The sequence below is a fragment of the Paramacrobiotus metropolitanus genome, unplaced genomic scaffold, assembly GCF_019649055.1.
Source record: "Paramacrobiotus metropolitanus isolate TYO unplaced genomic scaffold, Prichtersi_v1.0 Parri_scaffold0000040, whole genome shotgun sequence".
Lineage (NCBI taxonomy): Eukaryota > Metazoa > Tardigrada > Eutardigrada > Parachela > Macrobiotidae > Paramacrobiotus > Paramacrobiotus metropolitanus.
In genome coordinates this window covers 825,076-849,352 of record NW_026570260.1, presented here as the reverse complement: position 1 = coordinate 849,352, position 24,277 = coordinate 825,076, and the positions used below count along the sequence as shown (strand labels likewise).

Below are 24,277 nucleotides of genomic sequence, written 5' to 3'. Positions count from 1 at the left end.
TAATTTCGGTTTTAATTACTTACTTGGGTGCAGGAAAACTATAAAAATTCATGAAAATATGAAATAATTCCGACTAGTCAACAATGCATGAAAATTATGAACCATGATCACGGCGGCATAAATGCATGTGCAACCAGTTTTAGAAGATGGCGATCGTTCTGTCGATCCCTGATACTGTCAACCACGTCAGCAACAGCGTGCTGCAAATCAGCATTCACACGGGTATCGTCGTCGTGGATCATCTCCTACACTCGGGATTACTGTTGCGTTCATTTGTGCTCCTAAATATAAGGTCACTATCCGCTGCTGTTGGGTATGTGAGTGGTGACGTTTGTTACTGTGCAGTATATATTAATAAATCAGAAGTGTCACTGTTTTCGATTTGGTCATTAACATTAAATACAGATACTGTAGTCATCGCGCTTGCCTTGTTTATTTTCGAAATTCCATTTTGTTTTTATTATATTATCGTTTTGCAATTTTTATTGCAATTTTATTGCAATTATTGAAGTCTTATGATTTTTAATTTACGCTCGTCCAGGACGAGCGCATATTAAAAATCGTTTGTCGTTTTATTCGAGATATATTCGTTTGTCGTTTTATTCGAGATATATTCAATGTAGGACGAGTCGTCCTACATTGAATATATCTCGAATAAAACGACAAACCTATTTGTTTTACTTCTCCCCACAATCTTTTTGGACACATGTTTGTAGGAAAACATTGGCACAGGCTTGCAAGCTGTTAGGCTACCGCGCCCTGGGCACTATCGAGCAGCAGGTTATCACTACCTCCACGTCGTTCTCGTCCGCGCCCATCTTCCGCTACCGCGCAACCGCCCCAGCCCACTCCGATTACCCACCGGAAGAGACTAGCATCGACTCCCTTACCCTTTCTGCCATTTGCAACGGTAAGCCGCTAGAGAGGGAGATCTGTAGTGTGTGTTTGGAGTTTTTCGAGCGGTGCGACCGATGTTTCATGGCACCATGCCGACATGTCTTCCACACCCACTGCATCCTGCATTGGATCCACATTAGTCGGGAGTTCTCTTGCCCGGTGTGCCGGCTGGACATGTATTGCCCGGATCGGGAGGCCTACTACGCCGCCAAAATGTACACCACCATGGTGGATCTGTATGATGTGTTGTTTACTTATGAGTTTTTGCCGGTGGGGAAGATGCTGCAGTTGCCGAATAGTACCAAACCAAACAAAGGTTAACCATAAAGGGTATGCATTTAATAGACGGCTCTTTTCCATCGTTTTCGACCAAACATAACATTTCAACTTTTTATTAGTACAGTGTGGTGCTTTGTCTTTGGCAGAACGAAAGTTTTGATGAATTTTACGCTTACTTGGTGGTTCTGTATATGTATGTCCTTGCGCTTTGCTTTTTTATGATAAATGTTTGTTTAAAGTAAACGTGCAATTTTTTAGTCTGGCAAAACAGCTTGAAGCCCAGCTTTTCATCACCATAAATTTGCCGACAATGTATTCATTTATTTGCTTTTGATCGACGCCCGTCTACCTTCCAACGTCGGCAGCGTCCCTTTGGAACCGCGTGACCTTTCCGCCGCCCTGCCTTCTCCACGCCGCTTCCCCGGCGCCTCGTACATCTCCCGGAAGCGTGCCAACTGTCTAATATCCGTTACGTACTTCTTGACCGACCCCTCGCTTTCGGGATCCGTATCTCCCAGATGCTCGCCCTCCACCCAAGCTTCCTCTTCCGGCTTCACATCGTACTCCTTCATATTCAAATTGAATAGCACCACTTTGCGTTTGGCCTCATCACTGTCGCTAACTGGGGTTAGGACTCGCGAGCGCATCTCAGAAGCGACGGAACGAGGCGGTGGAGCCTTCTCCACGGGAGCGGAAGTTCCGCCCTTCTTCCCTTTGGCCTTCGGTTCATCGAGACCGAGCTCCTTGGTGCAGGTGGGTACGTCCGGAAAAAGCAGCCAACTTGCGGTGCGGGCGCTTTTCTCCCGCTTGAGTTTGCGGCGAATGAGTTCGAAAGCGTTGGGACGTCCTATCGGGATGTCTGGGATTTCCGGAGCATCCGGTTTGGGACTCTTGGCTTTCGCCTTACCTTTCTCATCTTTTTTGCCCATTGGCGTGCGTTGTTAGAGTATCAAGGAACCATGGAAACGTTACGTACGCATTCGACAATCGGCCCGACTATATGATGTCGATGCAAGTTCAACTATTGTTTACAATTCAAAATGTTTCGATTTCACAAAAATGTCCCAAAACAATAAGGGAACTTTTCAACTAATTTTTTGATTCGTAGTATCATGGGTAATACCATCTTCAGTCGTATTTTCATCTTTATGATGTGCGTGCGTGGAGATTAATGGCCATGATATTTCTATGGAATCACGTTTTTCTGTGCAAACTGAAAGCCGATGCCATCTTCGAAAGATAATCAAAACAATATAAACCCTGTAGGTGAGCTCCATTCGTTTTGCACAATAATGAATTACCATGTACCTTTAAAGTAAACGATCCATTTTATTTTTGTTATTAAGATTCGACCGATTCGGAAAGTCAGGCAAAACCATATCAGCCGAAATCGCAGAAACCCAAACTTGGCGACCTCAAGCATCGGTTCGCCAGCGTCCAGACCACTGACGAGACCGATCCCAAATTAAAGGTCATCACTGCTAAGCCCCGCCAAGAGGACGGCGGCCGTGAGTGGCATGATCCAACCATGTTTTCCGGTTACTTTCGCTCATCGAACCGCGACGCAGCGTCCTCCACCTCCGCACCTGACGAGGACCGCTCTTCCAAAGATCGGTCGTTGTCGCGCGCCGGCCGACGATTGTCCCTGGTCACACCTGAAGTGCAAAAGCGGGCCAGTATAACAAGAGACTCCTTGAGTATTCCGCCACGTCGCGACAGCTTGACTCCACTGGCCTACTTTGCGCAGCATGAGGCCGTTGAGCAGTACATCGAGCCGGCGGCAGTGATCAATCCGGATGCTCAGGACAGTGATTCTCCGGAGCAGACGCTCCCGATCTTGGCACCAAGGGATTCTGCCGAGCACTTTCGGTTACCACGCAGCTCAGTGGCAGGTGGAATAAAAATTGAGATTACTCCGCCCAGCGCGCTGAAAGAGGCTAATAACGTCATTTTGGAGACGGTGGTCATGGAGGTCCCCATTGACGAATCCGCCCCAGTACCGTCGCTAGAGAACAGCCGAATTTTTGTCGTACAGCAGTTGACAAAGTCTACCGCGGATGTGCCCGAGATTGCCATTACCAGCAGCTCCGAGACCGCAGAGACGGCTTCTAGCGGTCCCACGGTGCCACGGCAGTCCGTTCAAGAGATCAGCAGCTCTCATACCAACTCGGTCCCCGACATGCCAGCGCCGCCTGCCCGACGCCGTACCAAACTAATCGCGGTTAACGTCCGACGACAGACCCTGTCGGCTGTTCCCCGCATATCCAAGACCGTCCGCTTTGCGCCAAGCCCTATCCGGGAGACCGCAGTCACGGTGGCACCAGACACAGAGATGGAGGACCGAAGTCCTCATTTGTGGTCGGACGAGAAGGCCCAAACTTTTGGTGGCCCCGAGGAACTGGCCATGGAACAAGACGAACCGCTGGTTCCGGGGTTATTACGTTCGTCGGATCTGTCTAACAAGGAGTTAAATACATTCCAAGGGAAGATCAACAATAAGTTGTTCCAAGATGAACGAGACGCCCTGCACCACTTTCTGGACAGCCGTTTCCCGGAGTCCTCGCGAAAAGCGTTAGTGGCGCGTAGCTAAAGCAGCACCGCATGGACGCGCTTGAATAATCACGTACGTACTGTCTGTGTTTTAGTTGCCGTTCGCAGTCTAACTGTCCTGCATCCTCCCAACAGAGCAGCCCCCGGCCACCGGGAACGCCGCGGAAGAGCGCCAAGAAGCAGTACGCTTGCTGTTCTACCTGCGCCCTGTGTTAGACACTCCGTTTCTTTTGTGTGTTGACTGGATCATGAGAGCTTTTAATTTTTGTGTTTCTAGGAATCATTTTGCATGTATATAATATTATAATTATTTTATATGACTTTGTTAGAATTTTTTACTTCCGCTATTTATTGCGTTTCTGTTTTCACCTAACATAAAACAACGTTTCCCACCGCACTTCTTAAACACACAAACTTTCGTCAGCACAAGAGCACAACTTTCCGGCTACAGTTTAAACACAAAACTTATCACAAAATATTAAAAATAAGGTACGATGATCTAACAGAGCGGCCGTAAAATCCATTGCGGATCTGTTAAACCATCATGCCATCTGACTCTACGTTAGACCATCTTAGTCTACGGTAGACAAACATATCAGGTCACACTTCACTGGTAAAGGGCTTCCATGGATCGTTGAACTCTTTGGCGTTTCTCATGGCTAATCGCAATTTTGCCACGTCTAACGAGGGATCTTTGGCTGGAAGCGGGGAGCAGTTGCAGGACTCACGCAACGCAAGCGCCTACAGCAACAGACTTGGATAAAACGGATTACGAGCCGATTTATCTCGTAATGTGCAGAAAAAACATCACTTTCGTAGATTCAGCCATTAAATAGATGGGCACCGGCGAACTACTTAGCGAGCGTCACCTCCGGCATCTGCTGCGCCAGTTTGGCCGCTCGTTTGCGGTGGCTGGGATGCGTGCTAAAATACTCCGGCACAGTGACGGCGTTTATGTCCACGGAGCGCTGGATTTTGTTGATAAGGTGCATCCGCTGCCAGAATGCCACATTCTCCCGGACGTCGTAGCAGGCTTTGGCTGTCAGTCGCAGACCCACTTCATCGGCTTCGAGCTCCAGCAAACGATGATGCGGCAGATACACACAAAGCTAAAAAACACATTTGCATCACACTTTGTAATGAACGTAACTATCACTTCCTGCGGAAAAAATGGAATACCATTTACTGCCATGAATCTAGATACAGTATATTAAGGCATACGTATAATATCGGCATATGTGGTGACGCATTTTCAGACAATCGCAACAGAAATGAGAAGTTCCAATACTTTTATCGAAGGAATACGCAACGAAACAATTACCTGAACGTGCCACTTACACTGATAATTTCATAAAGCACGACAGACGCCGCCAATGCCAACATAAAAGACGGAATCCATAACCAAATCCCGGCAAGCGCCTACAACGCACTCCTCTTAACTCCGCCCAACGGCAACCAGTACTGTTTGTGCGTTCTTACAAAAAGTGCCGAAATCTCGGCACAATGTGTCGTGCTGTGCAGTTCCGGCTGCAAAAGCCCAAAATAGTGAACGAGTTAGAAGAATTTTGTGAAGGGTAGGTGGCGTGATCAGGTGGATAACAAGTAAGATTACCACGTGATCCAGGATAGTATGCGCCAGTTCATGACTGAGCACCACCGCTAAATGATCGTCGTTGGCCAGAATGTCCAGAATCCCGGTGAAAACAAAGATGTGTCCTGTCTGCGGCAGCAAACAGGCATTAGCCAAGCGAGCGAAGCAATCTGTTTGCTTCTCGTGAAAGTAGCTAATACTACTGACTAAGTCGGCTCCTTGTTTCCGCACTTACAGGAACAACAAATGCGTTTTGTTTGGGACTGTCGATAACGGTAACCATCCAGTGTTTGTTTTTAACCGCCGGCAGATCCGCATTGCTTTTCAAAATGCGAGTGACCACCCGATTGACCTGTTTGTACGCCGGATGACTGGTGGTGATGAAGTGGTTCTTCATCAGACGGAATAGCTGTAAACAAACAACATTCGAGTTCCGTAGGGCGAGGTTGAATAACAGTTTAGCGGGTACCATAGCCTTTTCCATCTCCACGATACTCTCAAATTCATTGACGTTAAATAACATAAAACGCTTTCGCTTGGTCACCGGTGCAGTGTCCAGGTGGATATAGTAATAGAGCAGAGCAAACATCGCCAAGCCCATTATTCCCCCTACGCTTTCACAAATACACTTGAAACAGTTGTTGTTCAAACGTTTGCGGTGATTGGACCATACCCGCTGCATAATACAGATAAGCATCCAATAAACGTCGCCGTTCCGATAAGGATTTATTCATCCAGTAGCGCCGCGCATATCTTCATCATGAAAAGGTCAATTCAATTTACGCTAAGTGTATTCTGTATGTACTAACTTTGAATAGAACTGTTCAGTTGCGGTAAAGCAGACAGTACAATTGGGAAACTAAGACTGTTTCCATAAGATTAACTCCCATCAGAACTTCAATACGCACGCAAGGAATGCGCACTTTAAAACACATTCAGGCCTAGGTCTTTCTGGGGGTTCATAAAGCCCGTATAAAAACCCAAAATACTGTAAAACTTCCTTTCCACGGTTGCAAAAGAGCACAAAATAATCACGTGGTGGCTTGCTTATACATATCGCATGGAACGACTGCATTGTGTCACTGGTTACCAATTATTCAGATTTTCTTGAAAGAGCTTTAGTTTTAGTACCTTCCGACCAGAACGGCCAACGGGATGCCCACAATCCGTATGGCCAATGTTGGCACCACCAAAGCATGTCGAGGGGTATTGGTGGAAAAACAACGAGAAACAAGTGTGCAGTACGGAATGGAACAAGCAATAGCTTTTCGTTGTGTAGACGCTGCAAACAGCTGACAGCGAGCGCTGCGCTGTCCAAGGAAGATCGGGACCTGGGACTGCAAAGACAATTGCCACTGTCTGCTCAAAGCCTCTCGATAAATCGCACGATTACCACTGATTTTCAGTAAATTCCGCCATCTAGACATTTAAACCAAGCAGACATATTTGCTTAAATCAAAGTCTCAGATGTCAGTACAACCAGGTGGAGACGTATTGACCCAGGACCAAGATCCATTGATTATTAGGCAAAGAGCGGTCAAATCTCTGCAGCGCACGACATCCTAACACCAACACATTCGCATTCAAGTCAGCTAGTGGTGCTTAGCAACTCACCGCACGCAGAACGCCGTCTCAAGAGTAGCAGCAGCACCCCCGCAGAACAAGCTTTACCACTTTTAAGGCGCACTGTAATCAGTCTCGCTTCTCTGAACGCTACGCTATGGATTACTCAGCCGACATCGAATACTCCTTTTCCCCGTTTGCAATCTATTAAATCCCAAATCACTTTTTGGTTTTTCTGTTCATTATGGCGAAGTCGGAGTCAACCGATTCAACAAAAACCCCGGGCACGCCCTCCCTCAGCAAGCTGAGCTCCATTTCTGTTCCCCGCGGCGGAGAACAACCGGCATCATCGCCGCCCCTAAAAACCAAAAAGATGAGCACCATTGCCTGGTTCAGCAAACACTGGCAGCAGTTTAAGCGCCGCCTGTCGTCGACGGGAATGGCACTGCGCAGCAAGTCTGTGCCTAACACCACTCGCTTCCACCGGGCCACAGAGCGGCGTTCCCGGTCGCGAACATCCAGCGTCAGCGGCCCCTGGCGTAACGATTCCACTACGGAACGTTGTGGATTCACGGCGCGCGGTAGTACGTTGTATAATGTATTTAGTGACTTTGCTTTGGTTATCCTGGTATTTTGGTAAACATTGATTACACTGTCTTTCAAAGGTAACGCAACAAATAGCGACAGTGAGGGTTCTTCGGGCATTGGAGTGCGGCGAGTGCCGGAAAGTGTACAGAAATTTGGTAAAAATCGTTACGAACTTCCTTATGTTACTGATTCAATCGTTTGATTTTTTCTGATTTATCCTTATATTTCAGATATTCACGAGAACACATTGAAAACTAAGTTTCGCCAGTTACGCGACCAGTATGCACAAGGTACTGACTAAATTTTACTTCAGTCTGGTCCCAGTACAGATAGTTGCAATTACCCGTCTTTAGGTAAACTGAAGAAATACAAAGCAAACGAAGTGACCACAGGAAAGTTGGGCCGGCCGAGTACGTTTCTCGCATTTTTCTGGAGCTCAGCTTATCAACTATCTAAGAATTACGGTTCAAATTTGTGTACGCGAACCATCCCGAAACCGACGTCATACATTGGTTGCTTTAGATAGGGAAGCCGCGAAACCGACTGAACCATCCACCATCCTCATCGCGACTGGCTCGTCGAGTACCTCTTCCCGTCCCCCGACCACCTCACGAAAAACCCTCACTTCCTATACCGCAGCCAACTCGGAGAAAACCGACGCTGTCCGTCCGGACCTCTCCTGCAAAATTGTCACGGCTCATTCCGCAACCGCCATTCAAAGAGTCAAGTCTTGTCAATTCCCAGCCACCTCGCGAAGCTCCACCAGCTCCTTTCTCAGCGGGCTCAGCCTCTGTAAGCGTTCAAAGAGGAGTAAATAATTGGCGCCGCTGTGAAGAATATCTCGCCAGTATTCCGTCCGATTTATCCTTGAGTGATGTCGCGGACCTGGAGCAAGAAAGGCAGGTGGTAACGGAAGCGGTAACAGAGACGCCGCCGAAACCCCCGCGATCAAGCGCTTTTCCTGCACCATCCGTCCGGGCGGCGGCTTCCAGAGCTTCCCTTATTGGAGATCTGGACATTAAGTCGAGAAAATCAAAAAGTCATCAGCTGCTTTTGTTGAGCGACAACGATGTTGAATGGTTTGAACAGCAAGAGCAAACCGTGATCCCAGAGAAGATGGAGATGGATACCGCGACACAAGTGTCGCTTTCATGTAAGCATCCGAAACCTGTACAGGACGGGTAACTTATTTGTTACAAGCATTTTCTTTGTTTAGCGGAAGAATCACCGGCACCCACGGTTTTGACCCAACATATTACGGATAGTCCGCATCCATGCCCACGCCCCCGACGTGATCGTCACCTCCGTATTCGTTGCCGGCCGAAACCGCAACGTGAAAAATTTGTACACCTAACCGTCTACAACCAGGCTCCTCATAACCGTTTTGTCATTGAACCTTGTGCTTTTGGCTTGCCCTTGCCCACTACCCCATTATGTCCTTGTCACCAGCGCCAGCTGGCTGACGTCAATAATGCCGCGGTGCAGTCCGAAAGTGGCAATGACAAAAACCAGTCGATTCCCGTAGAAGACCCAGCAACTGCCGGTAAAGAGGCAGTTGCACCAAACGAAGTTGTTGCTGAACCGACACAAGAAGCGTTGGCGTACCTACAAGAAACCTTACGCACAATAGGGGCTCCTAACAGGTAACATATTCAGAGTGTCGTTTTTGTCTATGCTGATCAAGCCTAAGCCTAGCAAATTTGATACATATATTCTTGTCAAGACTATTTTATCAACCCAGTCTGCAAAATTAACAACCTGTTACCATAATTGCAGTACAAACTTAGACTCACAAGTGCCTGATCCGCAATCTGAGCCACCGGATGGCGATGTTATCGGACTAGACAATAAACCGGCAGCGGAAGATACAGATCACTTCGAAAGCACTCAAAATAAACTTGAAGAAAAAGTTCCCCAGCCTGTATCAAGGCAGTGGTTGCGCCGATTACCTAAGCGGCGCCACGTCCTTAAGCGCTACGGACGGTGCCCGGTTCGTCGAATTATTTACATTAGGCAATCGACCAGTGATAGTCCAGTTGCCGTTCCCACCGAAGCACCGTCGAAACCAACTGAAGCTGGATCTCCCGAGCGCAACGACTTGGTAGAAGTGAACTTCGCCCCCGACGAAAGGAACCATATTCAAACTATCAGTCACTATTCTATGCCAGAAACTGTCGTCGAGGAACAAATCGCTGCTTCCCATGCCAGCACGCCGTGCGAAATAATCACCGCATCGCATTCGTACGAGTCTTTCCAAACATCCGATTCCCACCCAGAGATCCCCGTCATACCACCTGGCAATATTACTGCCGAATTTCAGCAGATGCTGCTGATTTCTAATCTAGCCAATCTGACCGCCATATTAAACAAGGTCACGACCGAGAAAACTGATGCAAACTTAGCAGAGCGCATTAGTCTGTCGGATAGAGCTGAACAGACGCATTTTGAAGCAACTGACACAGTCTTCCACAACGAAGCCGTTCTGCTCGATTTGCCCAACGAACCGCTCCAGGAGCCGCGACAATCTCTACCCTGCATATCGGTATCTGCTGGCTGCCAGGTGTCTGTTTGTAACCAATCAGCGGCAAAGGCCCGAAAGCGCCGTGTGCAGTTCATTCCGACATTGTCCAAATACCACAAACACCGCAACTTCCATTGCGACGAATGCCGACGAAAAAAGAGTTTCGACCGGAGTGTGCTAACAAGAATCTACACTAACCGGGATTCAGGCGGTGACAGCTGTCGTGGACAACCACAGCCAGTTGAATCATCATCGAAGCCGCGAGTTAAGCAGGTAACATTTGCCGAATCCGAGCCAGCGCGACTGCCTCCCGAGATGCTCCAAGAAAAGCTGTCGCTCTTGCAAGTGGAAAAAGGTTTCGTCATCCCCACCCTCGAAGTATTGCAGCACTTACTCCATATCTTCCAGCTAGACGCACCGTTAAAATGTCATCCCAAGGACGTTCACGCCATCTGGGAAGCATGGAAGTCTCAGTTATCTTCCCTTTCCGGAAAGAAAGAAATCCATAGTGGCATCTTTGCTCAATACGCACAGTTTTCTTATAACCGATTCATTCATTTCATTAAAATGTATTGTACATCCACGCCCGCGCAGTCATCCTTGGAAATTCCCGAAGACGATTCCATTGCCGCACAGGAACTTTTTCAAGCCGGTGTATTGGAAATCCCAGTCAATCGTCCCAAGGCCTTCACCTTTAACGTACCAACCAACCGGGACTATCTGCGTGACTACTTGGTGTCGCATTTTCGGGTGGACGCCGATGGCCGATCCCGTTCCATCTTTCGGCAGAAGTTCCCTTTCTACTTGCACCTGTATAAAAGCGGCCGAACCCGGAATCTCTCCGATGACGAGGTCAACGACGTCAAACTCATGCTGCATCTTTTTCGACTGGACCGCTGTACATTGTTCTCCAAGAGCGAGACCAAGTTGATCGATGATATTATGCGGACGTGGAACTCAGCCAATGCCGAAAAATTGTGTCGTCAGAATGTTCTCGACGTGCACCGTGTTACACAACGTTGGCTAGTGGAAACAGCATACATTAATTATCGGCAGAGTCTTGGCGCTGAACAAGCCATGCAGATTCTGGGACTGAAGTACCTTAACGCGGACTGTCACCCGAAAACCACGCTTCCGAAGGAAAGCAAGCCGGAAAGGTCTCCGGTTACTCAAACAGTGGAGGAATCCCTTAAGCGGTTCCAACAGCTGAACAAGAACATTTGGTCCGTGTGCCGCCACACCGAAGAAACGTCTCCGGCGACAAATCAGCAGCGATCGAGCTCAGTCATGCAGAAACAAACGGTACCGCACTTGTTGAGAAAGCTGCATAAACGCATTTGTCGAATGTTTTGTTTACAGCAATCTAATGGATGTGCTGTCGAAACTGGCAAAGAAATCTGGAAAAGCACCACGGTGACCTTGGCGAATGATTTGCGACAGCCGAAGCAGTTCGACAACCTGAAGCCTCATCGAATTATGGTTCGTCGTGCCGAACGGACGGCACGGGTAGAAAAGAACTCGTTCGGCAACAGTTCCGTGATGGAGACCGATAGCAGCTTGTCCATACAGATTTGCACGAGCGATACTTGCGATGGTTTGAAGAAAACAGCCCTTTAAATTTGTGCTTCGGCATTTGAACGATCTGATGTTAAGTTTAGCGGAAGTTGTTGTAACCATGGTTTTCCTAACGTTTCGACCGAAACTGAATGTTTCGATTGCGTCATGATGCTAGAATAATTAAAAACTGTAGGCGTATTTTTTACCAACAGCAAACAAACCTGCTTAAAAAGTTCGAATCGGCTGATATTCAAGAGTTCGTAAATCCAAAAGACGCCATTCCGGATAGTTGACAATTTTGTTTGATTGATGGCCGGATCATCAGCTTCCAGCGTCGGTAAAGCTACTGCCAATTTATTTCGATTCCCTTGCCTATAGTATTAAGAGCTTTGTTTACAAAAGATATTAAAATCGAGCAAGAGTATATTTTGAAATATGCAGAAAGAAATGGTTTTACGAATGTAGTAATAGCGTCTTCGTAACTTCCTTGTAGGAAGTGAGGGAAAAAGCGGTAAGAGTTCGGCCAGTTCAAAAAAGAGCAAAAAGGATTCAAAGAAAAAGGGAGGCAAAGCGGACGCAAAGAAGGAGCAATCGAAGGAGCAGTCGAAAGGTAGCAGGGCCAGTAAGGGCAGTCAGAGCAGTCGCGGCTCCGGGGCCGAAAGCGGCGGAGAGGGCGATGCGCCAAAGAAGGGAAAGGGCAAGCTCGCGCGGGCGCCCAAAATTTACGCCAGTGCATACAACGACGTCATCTGGACGATGTTGAAGGACTACACCAAAGAAGTGCTGCGCAAATCGCCCACGGACATTTTGGCCTGGTCGGCCGAGTATGTGCTTATCAACAAATGTTGAGCCCGTACTCGCACGTTGACCATAAGTTACAGAATGTGGCGCGAAAATATCGAATGCTTAGTAAGTTGCTTAATTGCAGGTACTATGCAAAGAAGGTAACCGAGCGGCGCGCTGCATCGGAAGCCTATCGGAGCAAAATGTGCGGAAAGGGCGCCCGTGGCGGACCCTCCCCGGGGCCCTCCACCGGGACGTCGCGTGCCGCCAGTTCCCGCGGATCCAGCCGCTAATCGTTCTTCGTTCTCTTATCTGTCCTTCATTGCTTGTTTTCCTCCGACTTTTATAACTTAACCATTTTTAACACTTTTACTTTGTAACAGACCATTTGCTTACGACTTGTTGACTCGCACCAATCACATCTTAGCAACGTGTACATTTACAATCCACAAATGCGTAATATTTACTATATTTCGTGGTGCATTTATGACATAACCTGACATATCAATCCGTGCGTACTTCTCAAATTATCCCGTATGAGCCTCCTATTCACCATTCTCTCCCACCTTCCTCTCCGGCTGTTAACCCGCATCCCATTCCGCGTCGCTATCAAGTACGTGGACGGAATGACATAAACAGGTCTCCTTCTGCCCAAGTGTCCTGATTACAGAGCCATGCTGGACTATTTCGTCATGGGCATGGCCAGTGCCCTGGTCAGCTTCCTCGGCGGCATCCTGGCCACCAATCCGCACTGGAGTGACTTCCTTACCGATTTGTCTTTCATCATTCTCTACGTCATCCTGGCCGTGTGCCTGACGCAGGTGCTGTGGAACTCAGTTCGCTGGTCCAGCAAGAACCCGGTGTCCATGTGCATGGCCGTAATGACGGTGGGCGTGGCGGTGACCATTATGGGTTTAATGCACAAGAACCAGCTCTTCACCGAAATTGTGCAGCATGTCCGGGTCATGGCACCGCTGACCAAAGAGTATCTGCTCAACTGGTTCCAGCCGGCCGCTAAAGTGGCACACGATGCCGCGCAGTCTGCGCATATTATCGCTTAGCGCATCATGTCGCATCTTTGGTAGTGATCATTTTTGCGCTAATGTTTTTGTTGTGTTTCATCACTTACTTTCCTGTCGTGTTTAGTTGAAAGTAACAACGTTACTGGCATGTAAAATGTGAACGGTGTGTTGTAATGGCCACACAACATGGAGTTTCCTTGATGTACAAATATCCGCAGATGTTGCGAACATTAGAAATCGGCGTTAATTATCATTTACGTCAATCCAATCAATCGGTTTGGAGCCTGAGTTCTCTGAATAGAATATGCATAGACACTTTTTGTTGAAGCACGATCAGTACTCGTAGTCAAATTGCAGTAACTGGCAAGTACAGTGACAACAAAATCAGCAAACGAAATAAAATGGTAAAATGCTTAAAATTTATACAATGTAATTCCTAGCATCTCATTGACAAAAATAGCAATAAAAATTTCTAGGTACAAGCGAGAGATAAAAAGTTTAACACGAGGTCTGATGGTTCTACATTCGATCTGGATGGGTGTCCCGCATGGATGGTTTGTACGGCGGAATCTTCGATGCTACGTTGCCAGGATTCCGAGACAGGGCCGATATGACCGGCATCGGTGCTCCCGTCAATGTCGACGAAGCCGGCAAAATATATGGCTTCTCCTCTAGCTGTGCACCAGCGGGGTAAGTATCCCTCGTTGACGGCGTATACGGTGGTATCTTGGAGACCACCTTCCCAGGGTTCCTGGACATAGTCGACATCACCGGCGTCGGAGCCCCTGTCAACGTCGAAGACGCCGGCAGTAGATGCGGCTTCTCTTCATGTCGCGTGCCCGTTAACGTCGACATCACCCGCCCCGGAAAGCCTGACCTTTCGGCAAAACTTCCCCGTTTACCAGGCTCCATGCCGTTGGCCTCCATTCCCGGTGGTACAATGCTGCTGCGGCGTCGCTTCTCCTGCTCATGGACGGTACTCTCGGTCAGCTGTGCGTTTTGGCTGGGCGGAATCCATGGTGGAATGTAGCTCTTACGACGGGTAGGTGGCATGACGTTGACGCCTTCAACTAGCGGCTTTTCGGCCAGAGCTTCCGGTGCCACACGGTATGTGTTAAACCCTTTTTCTTTATTGTCCCAGTTCTGCTGTTCACCGGAGCCAAAAAGGACGTACACCAGGCAGCCGAGGAAGTAGAAACCGGCGGCGATGAAGAAGACCTTCTGCCAGTTGGAAGAGGAGTGTCCATGGGGACCGCTGGTCAGCGTGCCGGTAACGGCTGGGCCCACGAAGCCTATAGCGAGCATAACCAGGCATTTGAATAGATTACCAAAAAAATTTTTGTAAGTGTTACCAGTAATGGTACCGACGCTGTTCCCGATGGCATAAATAAATCCAGCATGACTGGGGGAAATATCATTGAAATTCACACGGAATCCACAGCTGGCGAACCCCGTAAAGCCCGTCGATAGCGCCAACAACGCCAACACTGAAGGAATTGAACAGCCGGATAGCGGTATGCCGATCAATAGGAACGCCGGGATCACCGTCCCAATCACCGTGGCCACCTTGCGCAGCACGGTCACTGAACACATCTCCCTGGAAATGATCCAGTCGGCCACCGGACTAAATGTCACAATTACCACCCACATGACAATGTACGGCACTCCCGCGAAATTGGCGTTGTCTTTCAGCCCAAAATGAAGGTTGCCTTGAAGGTACAATGGGACGTCGGACAGGAGAGTATAGAAACCCCAGTCCGAACACCAACAGGAAGTGATCAAGGACCAGAAGGGTAGTGACCGGCAGATGCGGCGCCACGGGACCCGACTGGGTTTGGCGCCCATGGCGGGTGCCCCGATGGAGCTGACAATGTAGCTCTTCTCTTCGCCGGTAATGCGGGGATGTTCCTCCGGGGAATCGAAGGCGAAGAAGTACCATGGAATGCAGAAAAGCAGCCCAAAAATTCCGAAGAAATAAAACATGCTGGCCCAGCCGAAGGCGATGCCCAAGGCGCCGCAGAGCGGAAAGGCAATGACGGTACCCAGCTGTACACCGGCGGAAGTGATAGCTAACAGCTTTGTGCGCTCCGCTGGCGGCGCCCAGCGGCCAAATATCGTGCTCATCAATGGGAAGCTGACACCCTATAGAAGTTTGCCAGTTTCATGCATACCAGCGGGTATTTGTATTTATTACTACGTTGCAGTAATTTATATTTCGGATGAATTGTTATCAGCATGACGAAACCGTTAACTTATCAAACCAGACCACAGCCCAAGTAGGGAGAAGAGATTTTCTATATACATATGCAAACATACATATGACTCAAAAGTAAGCAGCACGAAGCGATATTCACATTCTAGATACATATGCATACATGATTTTCTAGATACACATGCAAACCAAAGGTCGTATTCGATAAATTCGTCAATAAATAAAGCAGCGCGCAATAGGTGGGGAAGTTATGAGCTTGCGAGTCCCATTCACGATACTCGTATAATAATGATTATTTAACATGTTAAATTCTATTAATGTTCATTGGACTAACGTCCCTGTTGCGTCTTCTCAGTTACGCCCACTGTCCGGCTGTGCATGTCTCCCTATATAAGGCGTTTTCAGCAGCACCGATCTGTTCATTTTCAGTTTTGCATTTTACCGGCATTTCGATGTTTTTCTCTCAGCGATAGTCTGATATCGAGTCAGAGATAACACTCAAATCGATCAAGTGTGATCGAGTCAGAGACAGCGTGACCTGCCATCCACATTGTCTGCTAAACAATTACGCAACCCACTAACACGGATCCGCATTATATCATGCCTCCAAAGAGGTCAAACAACAATGCAGGCCAGCCATCAGGTCCGGCTGCGCGCCGTCGAACCCGGACAGCGGGAAATACCGGTAAAAGAACTCGGGATATTTCGCCTCCGCGACCCAGCAAACGAGTGAATTCCCGAGTTGTCGTGCCACCGGAATCCTCCATCCAGACAACCAGCGTCATGGAACAGCTAATGGCACAAATTGCGGACCTGAAACGCGAAGTTACCGAGCTGAAATCCACTGGGCAGCATGGCTCCCGCCAGCCGGCGCTGCAGGTCGACAGCTCTTCCTCCAAACGCTCACTTTCCCCGGCGTCCAACCACATCACAACCGATACCGGTAAGCGAGCTGAAAGTGTGATCACCGAATCTGTTATACCGCCAAAAGTATCCGTGTTTAAACGACTGGGAGCTCCACCGAACAGCTGCACCGCGCAGTCCCACGGACTGCCGGCAGTGAGTCCGAAGGTGCGGGAGCAACTCCTTGACCACACGCAGTTTGTGGACTTTGTCGACCTTCTGCCACATAATCGCGCACCTGCAAAAAGGTCAAATACCGGCACCCGCATGATCCAGGACGAAACCGGCGAGATTGCGTTCGTATCAGGCCCGAAGAAAGAGCAGATAACGTCGGTCTCCAGCTGGACGAGGGCGTTCTCCGTCTTCATGGGTTATCGCATAATCGACCACCCGGAACTCACCCAGCCACTCTTACGATATTTGGACCACATTGCGCTGCTTATGGATCCACTACGGGGCTACAAACTGGAGCACGTGCTGGAATACGACATTCAGTTTCGCAACAATGCTGCCAACAACCCGGAGGACACTGAGGTGTGGACGCGACGACACGAAGAATCCTTCCAGGAATGCATAGCAAATCCCAGGACCCCCTCCACATCCACAGGCGTGACCTTTACCGGCAACCCAAAACATCAGCGCGCACAATGCAGGAACTGTTCTGCCACGGGTCACCTAGCCAGAGACTGTCCGTCGCCTAAGCCGCTTTTTCGAGCCGGCACCGCCGCAGACGGGGAAATCTGCCGTAATTTCAACTACGGACGCTGCCGCAATCCATGCCCATCCGGTCGGCAGCACTCCTGCTCCATCTGCGGCTCAAATGGCCACGGCTACCACAACCATCACAGCCATGGTGGAGCAGACATATCCGGGGGCGCCATTCGCGGCAAGCCGGATCACTCCGCTTAACTTCTCAGCGTGGCGGCGGCACCTTACTAACTATCCATTCCCTAATATTGCTAACCTTATTCTGGACATCCTCACTAACGGTGCGGACATCGGGTATCGTGGTCCAGACAAGTCGCGATTCACACCTAATGCAATTTCCGCTTCCACTCATGCCGATATCCTACGCGCCGCGGTTGCCAAAGAGGTGGCAGCAGGTCACACGCGCGGGCCATTCTTAACCGTGCCTTTTATCCCGTTCACAACAAACTCTCAGTCAGTGCGGCCCAAGAAAAGCGGCGGCCATCGAATCATCTCCGACTTATCACGACCAACCGGCGACAGCATAAATGACTACATCACCAAAGATTCCCCACCACTCAAGTTCTGCTCGGTCGACGACGCCATCAAATTGATTCTACGCAACGGAAGCGCCGCAGTCATGGCAAAACTGGATATCAAGAACGCTTTCCGACTAATCCCAGTGAGACGCGACCAGTGGCACCTACTTGGATTCCAACTGGATGGACAGTACTTCCACGACGTAGTCCTTCCATTCGGCTGCCGGTCTGCACCAGGGATATTCTGTAAGTTCTCCGACGCATTACACTGGATGTTTAGTCAGATCGCTAAGCATTTTGACCTCCTACATTATATCGACGACTTCCTGTTGATATGCAAGAACATACAGCGGTGTCGGGAGCTCGTACTTGCATTCCAAAAGCTTTGCGATGAGCTGGGTGTTCCCCTAGCAGTCGACAAGCTTGAAGGCCCATCCACCGAAATAGTTTTCTTAGGAATCGTCCTCGATTCCGTAAAGAAAACTCTGTCATTACCAGCTGGCAAACTGCAGGAGCTAACAAGCGCTCTGGAGCAGTGGCGCCACCGCGACTTGTGTACGATCAGAGATCTGCAGAGTCTAATCGGTCTTCTCGCATTTGCAACCAAATGCGTCCCCGCCGGTCGGCTCTATCTAAGGCGCATGACCTTCCTCCTCAGCGAAAATGAATGTCACAAAAAAGCCTCAAATGCGACCATCCGGTTAGACAGCAACTTCCGCCTAGACGTCGAATGGTGGTTAGAATTCCTTCCGCGCTGGAACGGCACGACCAAGTTTTTAGAACCGGAGTGGACAGTAGCAAACACCCTTGACCTCTATACCGACGCATCCGCAACGCTCGGTATAGGCGGCTACTTCCGAGGCCGCTGGTTTCAGTCACGCTGGCCAGATTGGATACTGGGCTGCTCACCATGCATAGAGTATCTCGAAATGTGTGCCATCCTTTTCGCAGTCGCGCTGTGGGCAGATCAACTCGTACTCAGGCGCGTTGTTTTTCACTGCGACAATCTAGGGGCTTCCCAAGCGTGGGAAAAGCTAGGCTCACGCAATCCAGGCGTGGTCGACCTTATGCGGCGTTTAAGCTTGATTGCTGCTCAGAATAACTTTGCGTTAACCATTAAGCACATCAATGGGACAGACAACGCAATCGCTGACGCACTATCACGCTTTCAGGTCAGCCGGTTCCGCCGCCTTGCACCGGGCGCCGCAACATTACCGGATCCCTTACCGGACATGTGGGAAAGCCTGCGACTAAGCTACAGCTAACGGCAGCCCTGGACGCTACCATCGCATCAGTCCAGTTTCACCACATCGCTGCCTCTACCAGGAAGACCTACCAAACCGGATGGAGCCGCTTTGCGCAATTTTGCAAAACCATCGGCGAGCCTCCTATACCAGCGACAGAGCAGACTATTCTCCGCTTTATTGCGCAACTCCACCTCGACGGCCTGGGAACATCCACCACCATCGTCTACCTTGCCGGAATCGACAATGCGCACTCCGAGGTGGGCATCAGTCGCCCTTCAGCAACCGCAGCCATCACGCGGGCGGTCAATGGCTTGAAGCGGCTCAACATGCCAGGTACAGATCGGCGGTTGCCAATAACGCTGGATCTGATGCGCTCCATGAAAGACAAACTACACAACTCGCATCTTCCGCAACAGGAACAGCTCCTCTACTGGAGTGCATTCTGCGTTGCCTTCTTTGGCCTTTTCCGCGTCAGCGAGCTGGTAGCGAACGAGACCGGGAAGTGTTGCCCAGCCTCCACTCTCCGCTTCAACGACGTTATCCTTCACGAAAATGCTCTAATCATCACCATTCGCAGCTCAAAAACGGACCAATTCCACCATGGCTACCGCATCACCCTGTCCGCCACCGGCCGCTCAGTTTGCCCAGTGCGCTCCACAAAAGCCTACATGGACGTCCGAATTACCACCGGCAAAAATGACCCGTTCTACATTCTACCGAGCGGCAGTTACGTCACCCGACACTCCTTCGAAAGAGCCATGAAGACCGGTCTAGCGGGAGTTCCCGACATCGACAGATACGGCACCCACAGCTTCCGCATCGGCGGCTCAAGCGCCGCAGCGGCAAATGGCACTTCCCATCAGCGTTTACAGGAAGCGGGGCGATGGCGAAGTAACTGCTACACCCGTTACGTACGAAACACGGTACCCATCCGCGGCATCCAGGCCTACCCTCTTTGATTTGGGTGTTTGGGCCAAGGTGTAGAAGGGCGCAGGCAGGACGGGTCGATCGCTGCGCACGCACGTGCAGGCCGAGCACGACACCTGCCGGGTGCCCCTTCAGCCTCCGCTCAGATAGCCCACACACTTCCGGACCTCGTTGCGTGCAGTTAGGAAGATTAACATTAATGATTATTTAACATGTTAAATTCTATTAATGTTCATTGGACTAACGTCCCTGTTGCGTCTTCTCAGTTACGCCCACTGTCCGGCTGTGCATGTCTCCCTATATAAGGCGTTTTCAGCAGCACCGATCTGTTCATTTTCAGTTTTGCATTTTACCGGCATTTCGATGTTTTCCCCGCCCGCCACACCTCTGTTTTCTTGCTGTTCTCGATTGTATCTCGAAATAAAGGGCCAAGGTGTAGAAGGGCGCAGGCAGGACGGGTCGATCGCTGCGCACGCACGTGCAGGCCGAGCACGACACCTGCCGGGTGCCCCTTCAGCCTCCGCTCAGATAGCCCACACACTTCCGGACCTCGTTGCGTGCAGTTAGGAAGATTAACATTAATACTTCTATATTTAGTATGTCGAATGTGAAAATGTTCATGAATAACGAACAGACTGGCGCTTATAGGGTGGCAGATACAGAGTAGCTGTTGCATCCCGTGTGAACACCAGTCTGGTTGTAACGGCGTAACTCCCGGCCTCCCGCGTAAGGTAACAATTGTCTAATATTCGAAGCATGGTACCTGCGATAATCCCATCAAGATGCGAATGGCCATCAGTGCATTAATGTTGTAGCGCGCAGCTGCTGGTGCACACAAAGTGAAGACAGATGTCAAGAAGATACCGACGAGGTACGGAAGTTTGGCTCCGTAATATCCGGACATGTAGCCCGAAGGAATCTGCGTCACGACATAGCCATAGTAAAAAGAACCCAGGAGCCGGCCTTTTTGCTCGCTCGTCCAGTCAAATATTTCGTCCTACAAATGCCATCCATATTTCTAGAGCAACAGTTATTTCCAACTTCGCGTCTGCTTCTTCAAGAAGGTTGATTTAATGAAATCGTGATTTGGTTGGTGTACGTACATACGTTGTGGCCATCGGCAACAGTTAAGTTGGCATCCCGTCGCGGACATTCTTCGGCGACGGTGGTATTCGTGGAATTGTCGGCAGAACTGTCGCTCTTTGGGGCGGTCATCTGAACGATGGCCATGTTCAGCGTTAAGCGCATGGTGTAGGAGACGAAATTCCCACAGAACCCCAGGGCCACGATGGAATGCCGATAGCCCAGGCGAAAGGCTTTCCGCTTCAATATCATTCATCGATTTTTGCTTAATCTCTGCTGATACTTTTGCTAATTTATTCGCGAGAATTGAGAACTAGGCTAGCGATCTGACGTGGTCCCGTCAACAGCACCGCTATGTTCCGTTACGGCTCATAGCAACTTACAGTGTACATGTATCGCTTCGTGCTGCTTACTTTTGAGTCATTTCACGATTTCAGTGTAACCATTTTCAACATATTGTTACCGTTCAATTTTTGCCTCCTAAATTTCGAAGCGCTGGTGCTGTGAGCAAAAATGAAGGACGAGGAAGATGAGGACCTGCCGTCTCCACCTACGATTTTCATCCACCGCAGTGACACCTATTTCGGGAAAATTCTCGCGCAACATTTGGGCACCACCGTTCCTGGTCCCACCGAAGAACCCGAAGACGCTGAGGACCAACCGATAACAGTCGATTTCCTCACAGCTTCATCGGCGGCCACGACCTTTCCAGTCACCGCGGCCTGGCGACCTCTTACAGACCCGCAATCGGTTGTCACTCCCCCGAACCAAACTGAGGCTCCGATACTTCCCGCGGTGAAATCGTTGATTCGTTTCGATGATGAGCGCCAACGCAACAAACTGATCGAGGATGCTGATGTATGCATTTTCAATATCTTTGAAGATAACGCCGTCAATCAGGTTCTACGTGACGCTAAAGAAGCCGTGTTGATAGCTAAAGATATCGCAGTAAAGCAGAAGAAAAAGAAAACATTCATCCTTCTGTCGACTACGATGACTTGGGCGCTGACCAAAAAACCCGGTGATAACACTGAAAAGGACACGGAAAAGACCGAGGACGACGAAGAGGAGGAGGGTCTCACAGAAGAAACCTTCCGAAAACGCCGCACCCATCCGGCTTACCGGTACCATCTCGAACTGGAAAAGGACGTTTTAAAGTATGGCAGCGATCATCCTGGTCAGCTGACAACGGCCGTGGTAGCGGTGGGATTGGTTTACGGGCTGGGCGAGGACACGCTGCACTGGATGCTGCGGGATGCGTGGGAAGGACGCGATGCGGTGAGGTTACCGGGAGAAGGCAAGATTAGGACTCCCATGATCCACGCCCGTGATTTGTGTCAGATTGTACAGAGTTTCTGTGAGAATAAACCAAGCAGGCGCTATTTGGTGGGTGTGGATAGTGGGAGCATTAAATTCCAAAAGGTCAGCGGCAGAGGTACGTGTGTCGTGTACAACTAGGTGAAGAAACTGGTTAGGGTAACGCTGAATACTAAGTCCGATGGGAATTTGCAGATTGCCGAAGCAGTTAGCGTGAATCTGGGTTCTGGTTTCGTTGAGAACATTAATCCATCTAAGCTCCTCACGCTCCGCTTAATCGATCAGGTGCAATTCGACATCCTCACCACTGACCTCCACTTCACCCCCGGGATCGTCAAATCCGATATGAAATTTACGTGGACCGCCGAAACCGGAATACTTGATGCTTTGCAAAAGGTCATCCAGGAGTATCGTCTCGTACGGCGCTTAACGCCCATCCGGATTCTGGTCGCTGGTCCTCCGTTCACTGGGAAAACGCAGTTATCGCACCGCCTGTGTGACCATTACCATTTGCACTATCTCGACGTCCATGAAGTGGTGGAAACAGCACTGACCGCGTTGCGAAAATTCATTGACAGCGAAACGAAGCGCCGCGCCGCATTGACGGAAGACGAACTGGAGAATGAACCAGAAGAGGAGTCAAGCCGGTTGGAGACGTCCCAGGAGCTTATGATCAAAATCGAGGAGAGCCAGGAAAAGGATGGGAAGATCGGGGAAACGTTTGTGATACGGTTTGTTAAGGAAACGCTGGCGAGTAATCCAAGTAAAAACCAGGGTTTCGTCCTGGATAATTTTCCGGATACTTTCGGCCACGCAAAATTGCTCTTTGGAGCTGACCGAGGTGAGGACGACGAGGAAGAAGAAGCAGAATCAAATCACGACGATGAATTTGGTTCTGCACCAGTTCCAGGTAACTCTTAGATTTTAATGGCATTTGATGTTGCTAAACGTTGTTTGCTGCAGAATTTGTTTTTTATTTGGATTCGCCAGAAGAGCTAATAAGAAAAGTAAGAACTTACCAGTCAACTTTGTCTTAAGCACACATCTGCGATAACTTCCTCTATGTATAAGATGGTTATGGAACGCCCCGATGAGCCCGGTCCGACCGCCGCGCCCACTTCAGAAGACCGCTACCGCAGTCGCCTTAAAGAGTATCACGAAACTCATCCAGGCAACGAAAACGGTGTCGTCAAATACTGCGATGAACACTCCCATCCCGTCCACTTCTTAGACCGTGCGCATGTCGATCCCGAATTGACCTTTCAAACGGCTGTAGGGATCGTAGGGCCGCCACACAACTATGGACTTTCAAAAGAAGATCGGCTGGAAGAGCTGCGAAAAGATCAAGAAAAGGAACGGAAACGACGCGAAGAAGAGGAAAAGATTCGAAAGATGAATGAAAGAGAATTTCTTGTCAAGCGGCAAAAGAACTGCGCGGAGTGGGCAATGAAGCTTGAGGACCACCATCGATTGCGCGGCCAACAAGTGCAAGAAGGTACGGCCAATGTCCGGGATTATCTGCTGAAGAACGTCCTGCCGCAGTTGCAGGCAGGGTTGTTGGAGGCGGCGAGGGTGCGGCCGGAAGATCCTGTGGACTTCCTCGGCGAATTTCTACTGCAGTTAGCCAACCCGGAGAGGGCGCAACCACCATTAACGACCAACCAAAAACTAGCCCGCGCTTCCCGGTTCTAGTTTGATTTAAGCCGGCGGCTAGAGATGGTGATAATTAAGGCATTCTGTGCATATTATCATATTATACATACTTACAAGAGAGCCTTGGCTTTTTACTTATCTGTTCATGACACATCCGTCATGCCGCACTTTGGAATTTCTTTCATGCACTTTTTGGCAAGCGCACGAGCCGAGACAAGTACCGTATTGCTCACGAAATTCGGCTCTAACTGGTAAGCAGTATTAAAAAATTTTCACTACAAAATCGAACGAAACCGTTCTCGTCGGGGTGTGGGTGCAGTACTGTTATGAATTAAAACAACTGTCGGTAGGCACCCAA

At 49.4% G+C, this 24,277-nt stretch overlaps 9 protein-coding genes across 14 annotated transcripts; 6 read left to right on the top strand and 3 right to left on the bottom strand.

Annotated features, from left to right (window-relative positions):
- The first annotated feature begins 3 nt into the window (after nucleotides 1-3).
- On the top strand, nucleotides 4-1,427 carry LOC129590431 (uncharacterized). Its single transcript, XM_055485652.1, has 2 exons — nucleotides 4-313; nucleotides 717-1,427. Exons 1-2 carry the CDS (start codon nucleotides 147-149, stop codon nucleotides 1,216-1,218), a joined length of 669 nt encoding a protein of 222 aa, XP_055341627.1. The 5' UTR covers nucleotides 4-146; the 3' UTR covers nucleotides 1,219-1,427.
- On the bottom strand, nucleotides 651-2,319 carry LOC129590433 (uncharacterized). Its single transcript, XM_055485653.1, has one exon. It carries the CDS (start codon nucleotides 2,103-2,105, stop codon nucleotides 1,497-1,499), a length of 609 nt encoding a protein of 202 aa, XP_055341628.1. The 5' UTR covers nucleotides 2,106-2,319; the 3' UTR covers nucleotides 651-1,496.
- Nucleotides 1,779-4,117, top strand: LOC129590422 (uncharacterized). Of its 2 annotated transcripts, none has more exons than XM_055485639.1 (3): nucleotides 1,779-2,442; nucleotides 2,523-3,747; nucleotides 3,822-4,117. In XM_055485639.1, exons 1-3 carry the CDS (start codon nucleotides 2,400-2,402, stop codon nucleotides 3,940-3,942), a joined length of 1,389 nt encoding a protein of 462 aa, XP_055341614.1. In that variant the 5' UTR covers nucleotides 1,779-2,399; the 3' UTR covers nucleotides 3,943-4,117. The 2 variants fall into 2 exon arrangements, with proteins under 2 accessions (XP_055341614.1, XP_055341615.1); XM_055485640.1 differs by having other exon boundaries at nucleotides 2,523-3,799; nucleotides 3,862-4,117.
- LOC129590425 (metalloendopeptidase OMA1, mitochondrial-like) lies at nucleotides 4,064-6,877 on the bottom strand. The gene is made up of 9 exons (XM_055485643.1): nucleotides 6,449-6,877; nucleotides 5,991-6,070; nucleotides 5,787-5,926; nucleotides 5,553-5,726; nucleotides 5,339-5,446; nucleotides 5,206-5,253; nucleotides 5,065-5,145; nucleotides 4,596-4,835; nucleotides 4,064-4,467 (listed from the first exon to the last, which is right to left on the bottom strand). The coding sequence occupies exons 1-9, from the start codon at nucleotides 6,742-6,744 to the stop codon at nucleotides 4,327-4,329; spliced, it is 1,308 nt and encodes a 435-aa protein (XP_055341618.1). The 5' UTR covers nucleotides 6,745-6,877; the 3' UTR covers nucleotides 4,064-4,326.
- Nucleotides 6,878-6,953: 76 nt separating this feature from the next.
- Nucleotides 6,954-11,744, top strand: LOC129590563 (uncharacterized). 3 transcript variants are annotated; one of them, XM_055485862.1, is made up of 8 exons: nucleotides 6,954-7,461; nucleotides 7,546-7,623; nucleotides 7,699-7,758; nucleotides 7,822-7,878; nucleotides 7,995-8,621; nucleotides 8,685-9,111; nucleotides 9,245-11,291; nucleotides 11,349-11,744. In XM_055485862.1, exons 1-8 carry the CDS (start codon nucleotides 7,125-7,127, stop codon nucleotides 11,604-11,606), a joined length of 3,891 nt encoding a protein of 1,296 aa, XP_055341837.1. In that variant the 5' UTR covers nucleotides 6,954-7,124; the 3' UTR covers nucleotides 11,607-11,744. The 3 variants fall into 3 exon arrangements, with proteins under 3 accessions (XP_055341837.1, XP_055341836.1, XP_055341838.1); XM_055485861.1 differs by having other exon boundaries at nucleotides 6,954-7,464; XM_055485863.1 differs by lacking the exon at nucleotides 7,822-7,878 and having other exon boundaries at nucleotides 7,428-7,478; nucleotides 7,991-8,621.
- On the top strand, nucleotides 11,712-12,759 carry LOC129590566 (uncharacterized). Its single transcript, XM_055485868.1, has 3 exons — nucleotides 11,712-11,883; nucleotides 12,040-12,370; nucleotides 12,475-12,759. The coding sequence occupies exons 1-3, from the start codon at nucleotides 11,856-11,858 to the stop codon at nucleotides 12,620-12,622; spliced, it is 507 nt and encodes a 168-aa protein (XP_055341843.1). The 5' UTR covers nucleotides 11,712-11,855; the 3' UTR covers nucleotides 12,623-12,759.
- A 42-nt stretch (nucleotides 12,760-12,801) lies between these two features.
- On the top strand, nucleotides 12,802-13,770 carry LOC129590568 (uncharacterized). Its single transcript, XM_055485869.1, has 2 exons — nucleotides 12,802-12,942; nucleotides 13,000-13,770. The coding sequence occupies exons 1-2, from the start codon at nucleotides 12,866-12,868 to the stop codon at nucleotides 13,388-13,390; spliced, it is 468 nt and encodes a 155-aa protein (XP_055341844.1). The 5' UTR covers nucleotides 12,802-12,865; the 3' UTR covers nucleotides 13,391-13,770.
- On the bottom strand, nucleotides 12,811-21,300 carry LOC129590565 (sialin-like). 2 transcript variants are annotated; one of them, XM_055485867.1, is made up of 4 exons: nucleotides 20,970-21,116; nucleotides 20,630-20,863; nucleotides 14,704-15,493; nucleotides 12,811-14,643 (listed from the first exon to the last, which is right to left on the bottom strand). In XM_055485867.1, the coding sequence occupies exons 1-4, from the start codon at nucleotides 20,982-20,984 to the stop codon at nucleotides 13,871-13,873; spliced, it is 1,812 nt and encodes a 603-aa protein (XP_055341842.1). In that variant the 5' UTR covers nucleotides 20,985-21,116; the 3' UTR covers nucleotides 12,811-13,870. The 2 variants fall into 2 exon arrangements, with proteins under 2 accessions (XP_055341842.1, XP_055341841.1); XM_055485866.1 differs by having other exon boundaries at nucleotides 12,812-14,643; nucleotides 20,974-21,300.
- On the top strand, nucleotides 21,100-24,192 carry LOC129590564 (adenylate kinase 7-like). Of its 2 annotated transcripts, XM_055485865.1 has the most exons (5): nucleotides 21,684-21,807; nucleotides 21,884-22,371; nucleotides 22,462-23,176; nucleotides 23,230-23,273; nucleotides 23,338-24,192. In XM_055485865.1, exons 2-5 carry the CDS (start codon nucleotides 21,943-21,945, stop codon nucleotides 23,956-23,958), a joined length of 1,809 nt encoding a protein of 602 aa, XP_055341840.1. In that variant the 5' UTR covers nucleotides 21,684-21,807; nucleotides 21,884-21,942; the 3' UTR covers nucleotides 23,959-24,192. The 2 variants fall into 2 exon arrangements, with proteins under 2 accessions (XP_055341839.1, XP_055341840.1); XM_055485864.1 differs by having other exon boundaries at nucleotides 21,100-22,371.
- Nucleotides 24,193-24,277: the final 85 nt, after the last annotated feature.

Bases quoted from the DNA above. Each gene is read 5' to 3' on its own strand.
- LOC129590431 (XM_055485652.1), top strand. From the start codon at position 147: ATGGCGATCGTTCTGTCGATCCCTGATACTGTCAACCACGTCAGCAAC. The intron at 314-716 runs GTATGTGAGTGG...ACATGTTTGTAG, and splicing joins TCACTATCCGCTGCTGTTGG to GAAAACATTGGCACAGGCTT.
- LOC129590433 (XM_055485653.1), bottom strand. From the start codon at position 2,105: ATGGGCAAAAAAGATGAGAAAGGTAAGGCGAAAGCCAAGAGTCCCAAA.
- LOC129590422 (XM_055485639.1), top strand. From the start codon at position 2,400: ATGCCATCTTCGAAAGATAATCAAAACAATATAAACCCTGTAG. The intron at 2,443-2,522 runs GTGAGCTCCATT...TTTGTTATTAAG, and splicing joins AAACAATATAAACCCTGTAG to ATTCGACCGATTCGGAAAGT. The intron at 3,748-3,821 runs GTTAGTGGCGCG...TCTGTGTTTTAG, and splicing joins CCGGAGTCCTCGCGAAAAGC to TTGCCGTTCGCAGTCTAACT.
- LOC129590425 (XM_055485643.1), bottom strand. From the start codon at position 6,744: ATGTCTAGATGGCGGAATTTACTGAAAATCAGTGGTAATCGTGCGATT. The intron at 5,254-5,338 runs GTAATCTTACTT...GGGCTTTTGCAG, and splicing joins ATACTATCCTGGATCACGTG to CCGGAACTGCACAGCACGAC. The intron at 4,836-5,064 runs GTAAGTGGCACG...TGTGTTTTTTAG, and splicing joins TGCTTTATGAAATTATCAGT to CTTTGTGTGTATCTGCCGCA.
- LOC129590563 (XM_055485861.1), top strand. From the start codon at position 7,125: ATGGCGAAGTCGGAGTCAACCGATTCAACAAAAACCCCGGGCACGCCC. The intron at 7,465-7,545 runs GTACGTTGTATA...TGTCTTTCAAAG, and splicing joins TGGATTCACGGCGCGCGGTA to GTAACGCAACAAATAGCGAC. The intron at 7,624-7,698 runs GTAAAAATCGTT...CTTATATTTCAG, and splicing joins GGAAAGTGTACAGAAATTTG to ATATTCACGAGAACACATTG.
- LOC129590566 (XM_055485868.1), top strand. From the start codon at position 11,856: ATGGCCGGATCATCAGCTTCCAGCGTCG. The intron at 11,884-12,039 runs GTAAAGCTACTG...ACTTCCTTGTAG, and splicing joins ATCATCAGCTTCCAGCGTCG to GAAGTGAGGGAAAAAGCGGT. The intron at 12,371-12,474 runs GTATGTGCTTAT...GCTTAATTGCAG, and splicing joins ATTTTGGCCTGGTCGGCCGA to GTACTATGCAAAGAAGGTAA.
- LOC129590568 (XM_055485869.1), top strand. From the start codon at position 12,866: ATGAGCCTCCTATTCACCATTCTCTCCCACCTTCCTCTCCGGCTGTTA. The intron at 12,943-12,999 runs GTACGTGGACGG...TCCTGATTACAG, and splicing joins CCATTCCGCGTCGCTATCAA to AGCCATGCTGGACTATTTCG.
- LOC129590565 (XM_055485866.1), bottom strand. From the start codon at position 21,201: ATGATATTGAAGCGGAAAGCCTTTCGCCTGGGCTATCGGCATTCCATC. The intron at 15,494-20,629 runs GTACCATGCTTC...AAACTTCTATAG, and splicing joins TCTTGATGGGATTATCGCAG to GGTGTCAGCTTCCCATTGAT. The intron at 14,644-14,703 runs GTAACACTTACA...TGCTCGCTATAG, and splicing joins CAGCGTCGGTACCATTACTG to GCTTCGTGGGCCCAGCCGTT.
- LOC129590564 (XM_055485864.1), top strand. From the start codon at position 21,463: ATGAAGGACGAGGAAGATGAGGACCTGCCGTCTCCACCTACGATTTTC. The intron at 22,372-22,461 runs GTCAGCGGCAGA...GGGAATTTGCAG, and splicing joins GGAGCATTAAATTCCAAAAG to ATTGCCGAAGCAGTTAGCGT. The intron at 23,274-23,337 runs GTAAGAACTTAC...TCTATGTATAAG, and splicing joins CAGAAGAGCTAATAAGAAAA to ATGGTTATGGAACGCCCCGA.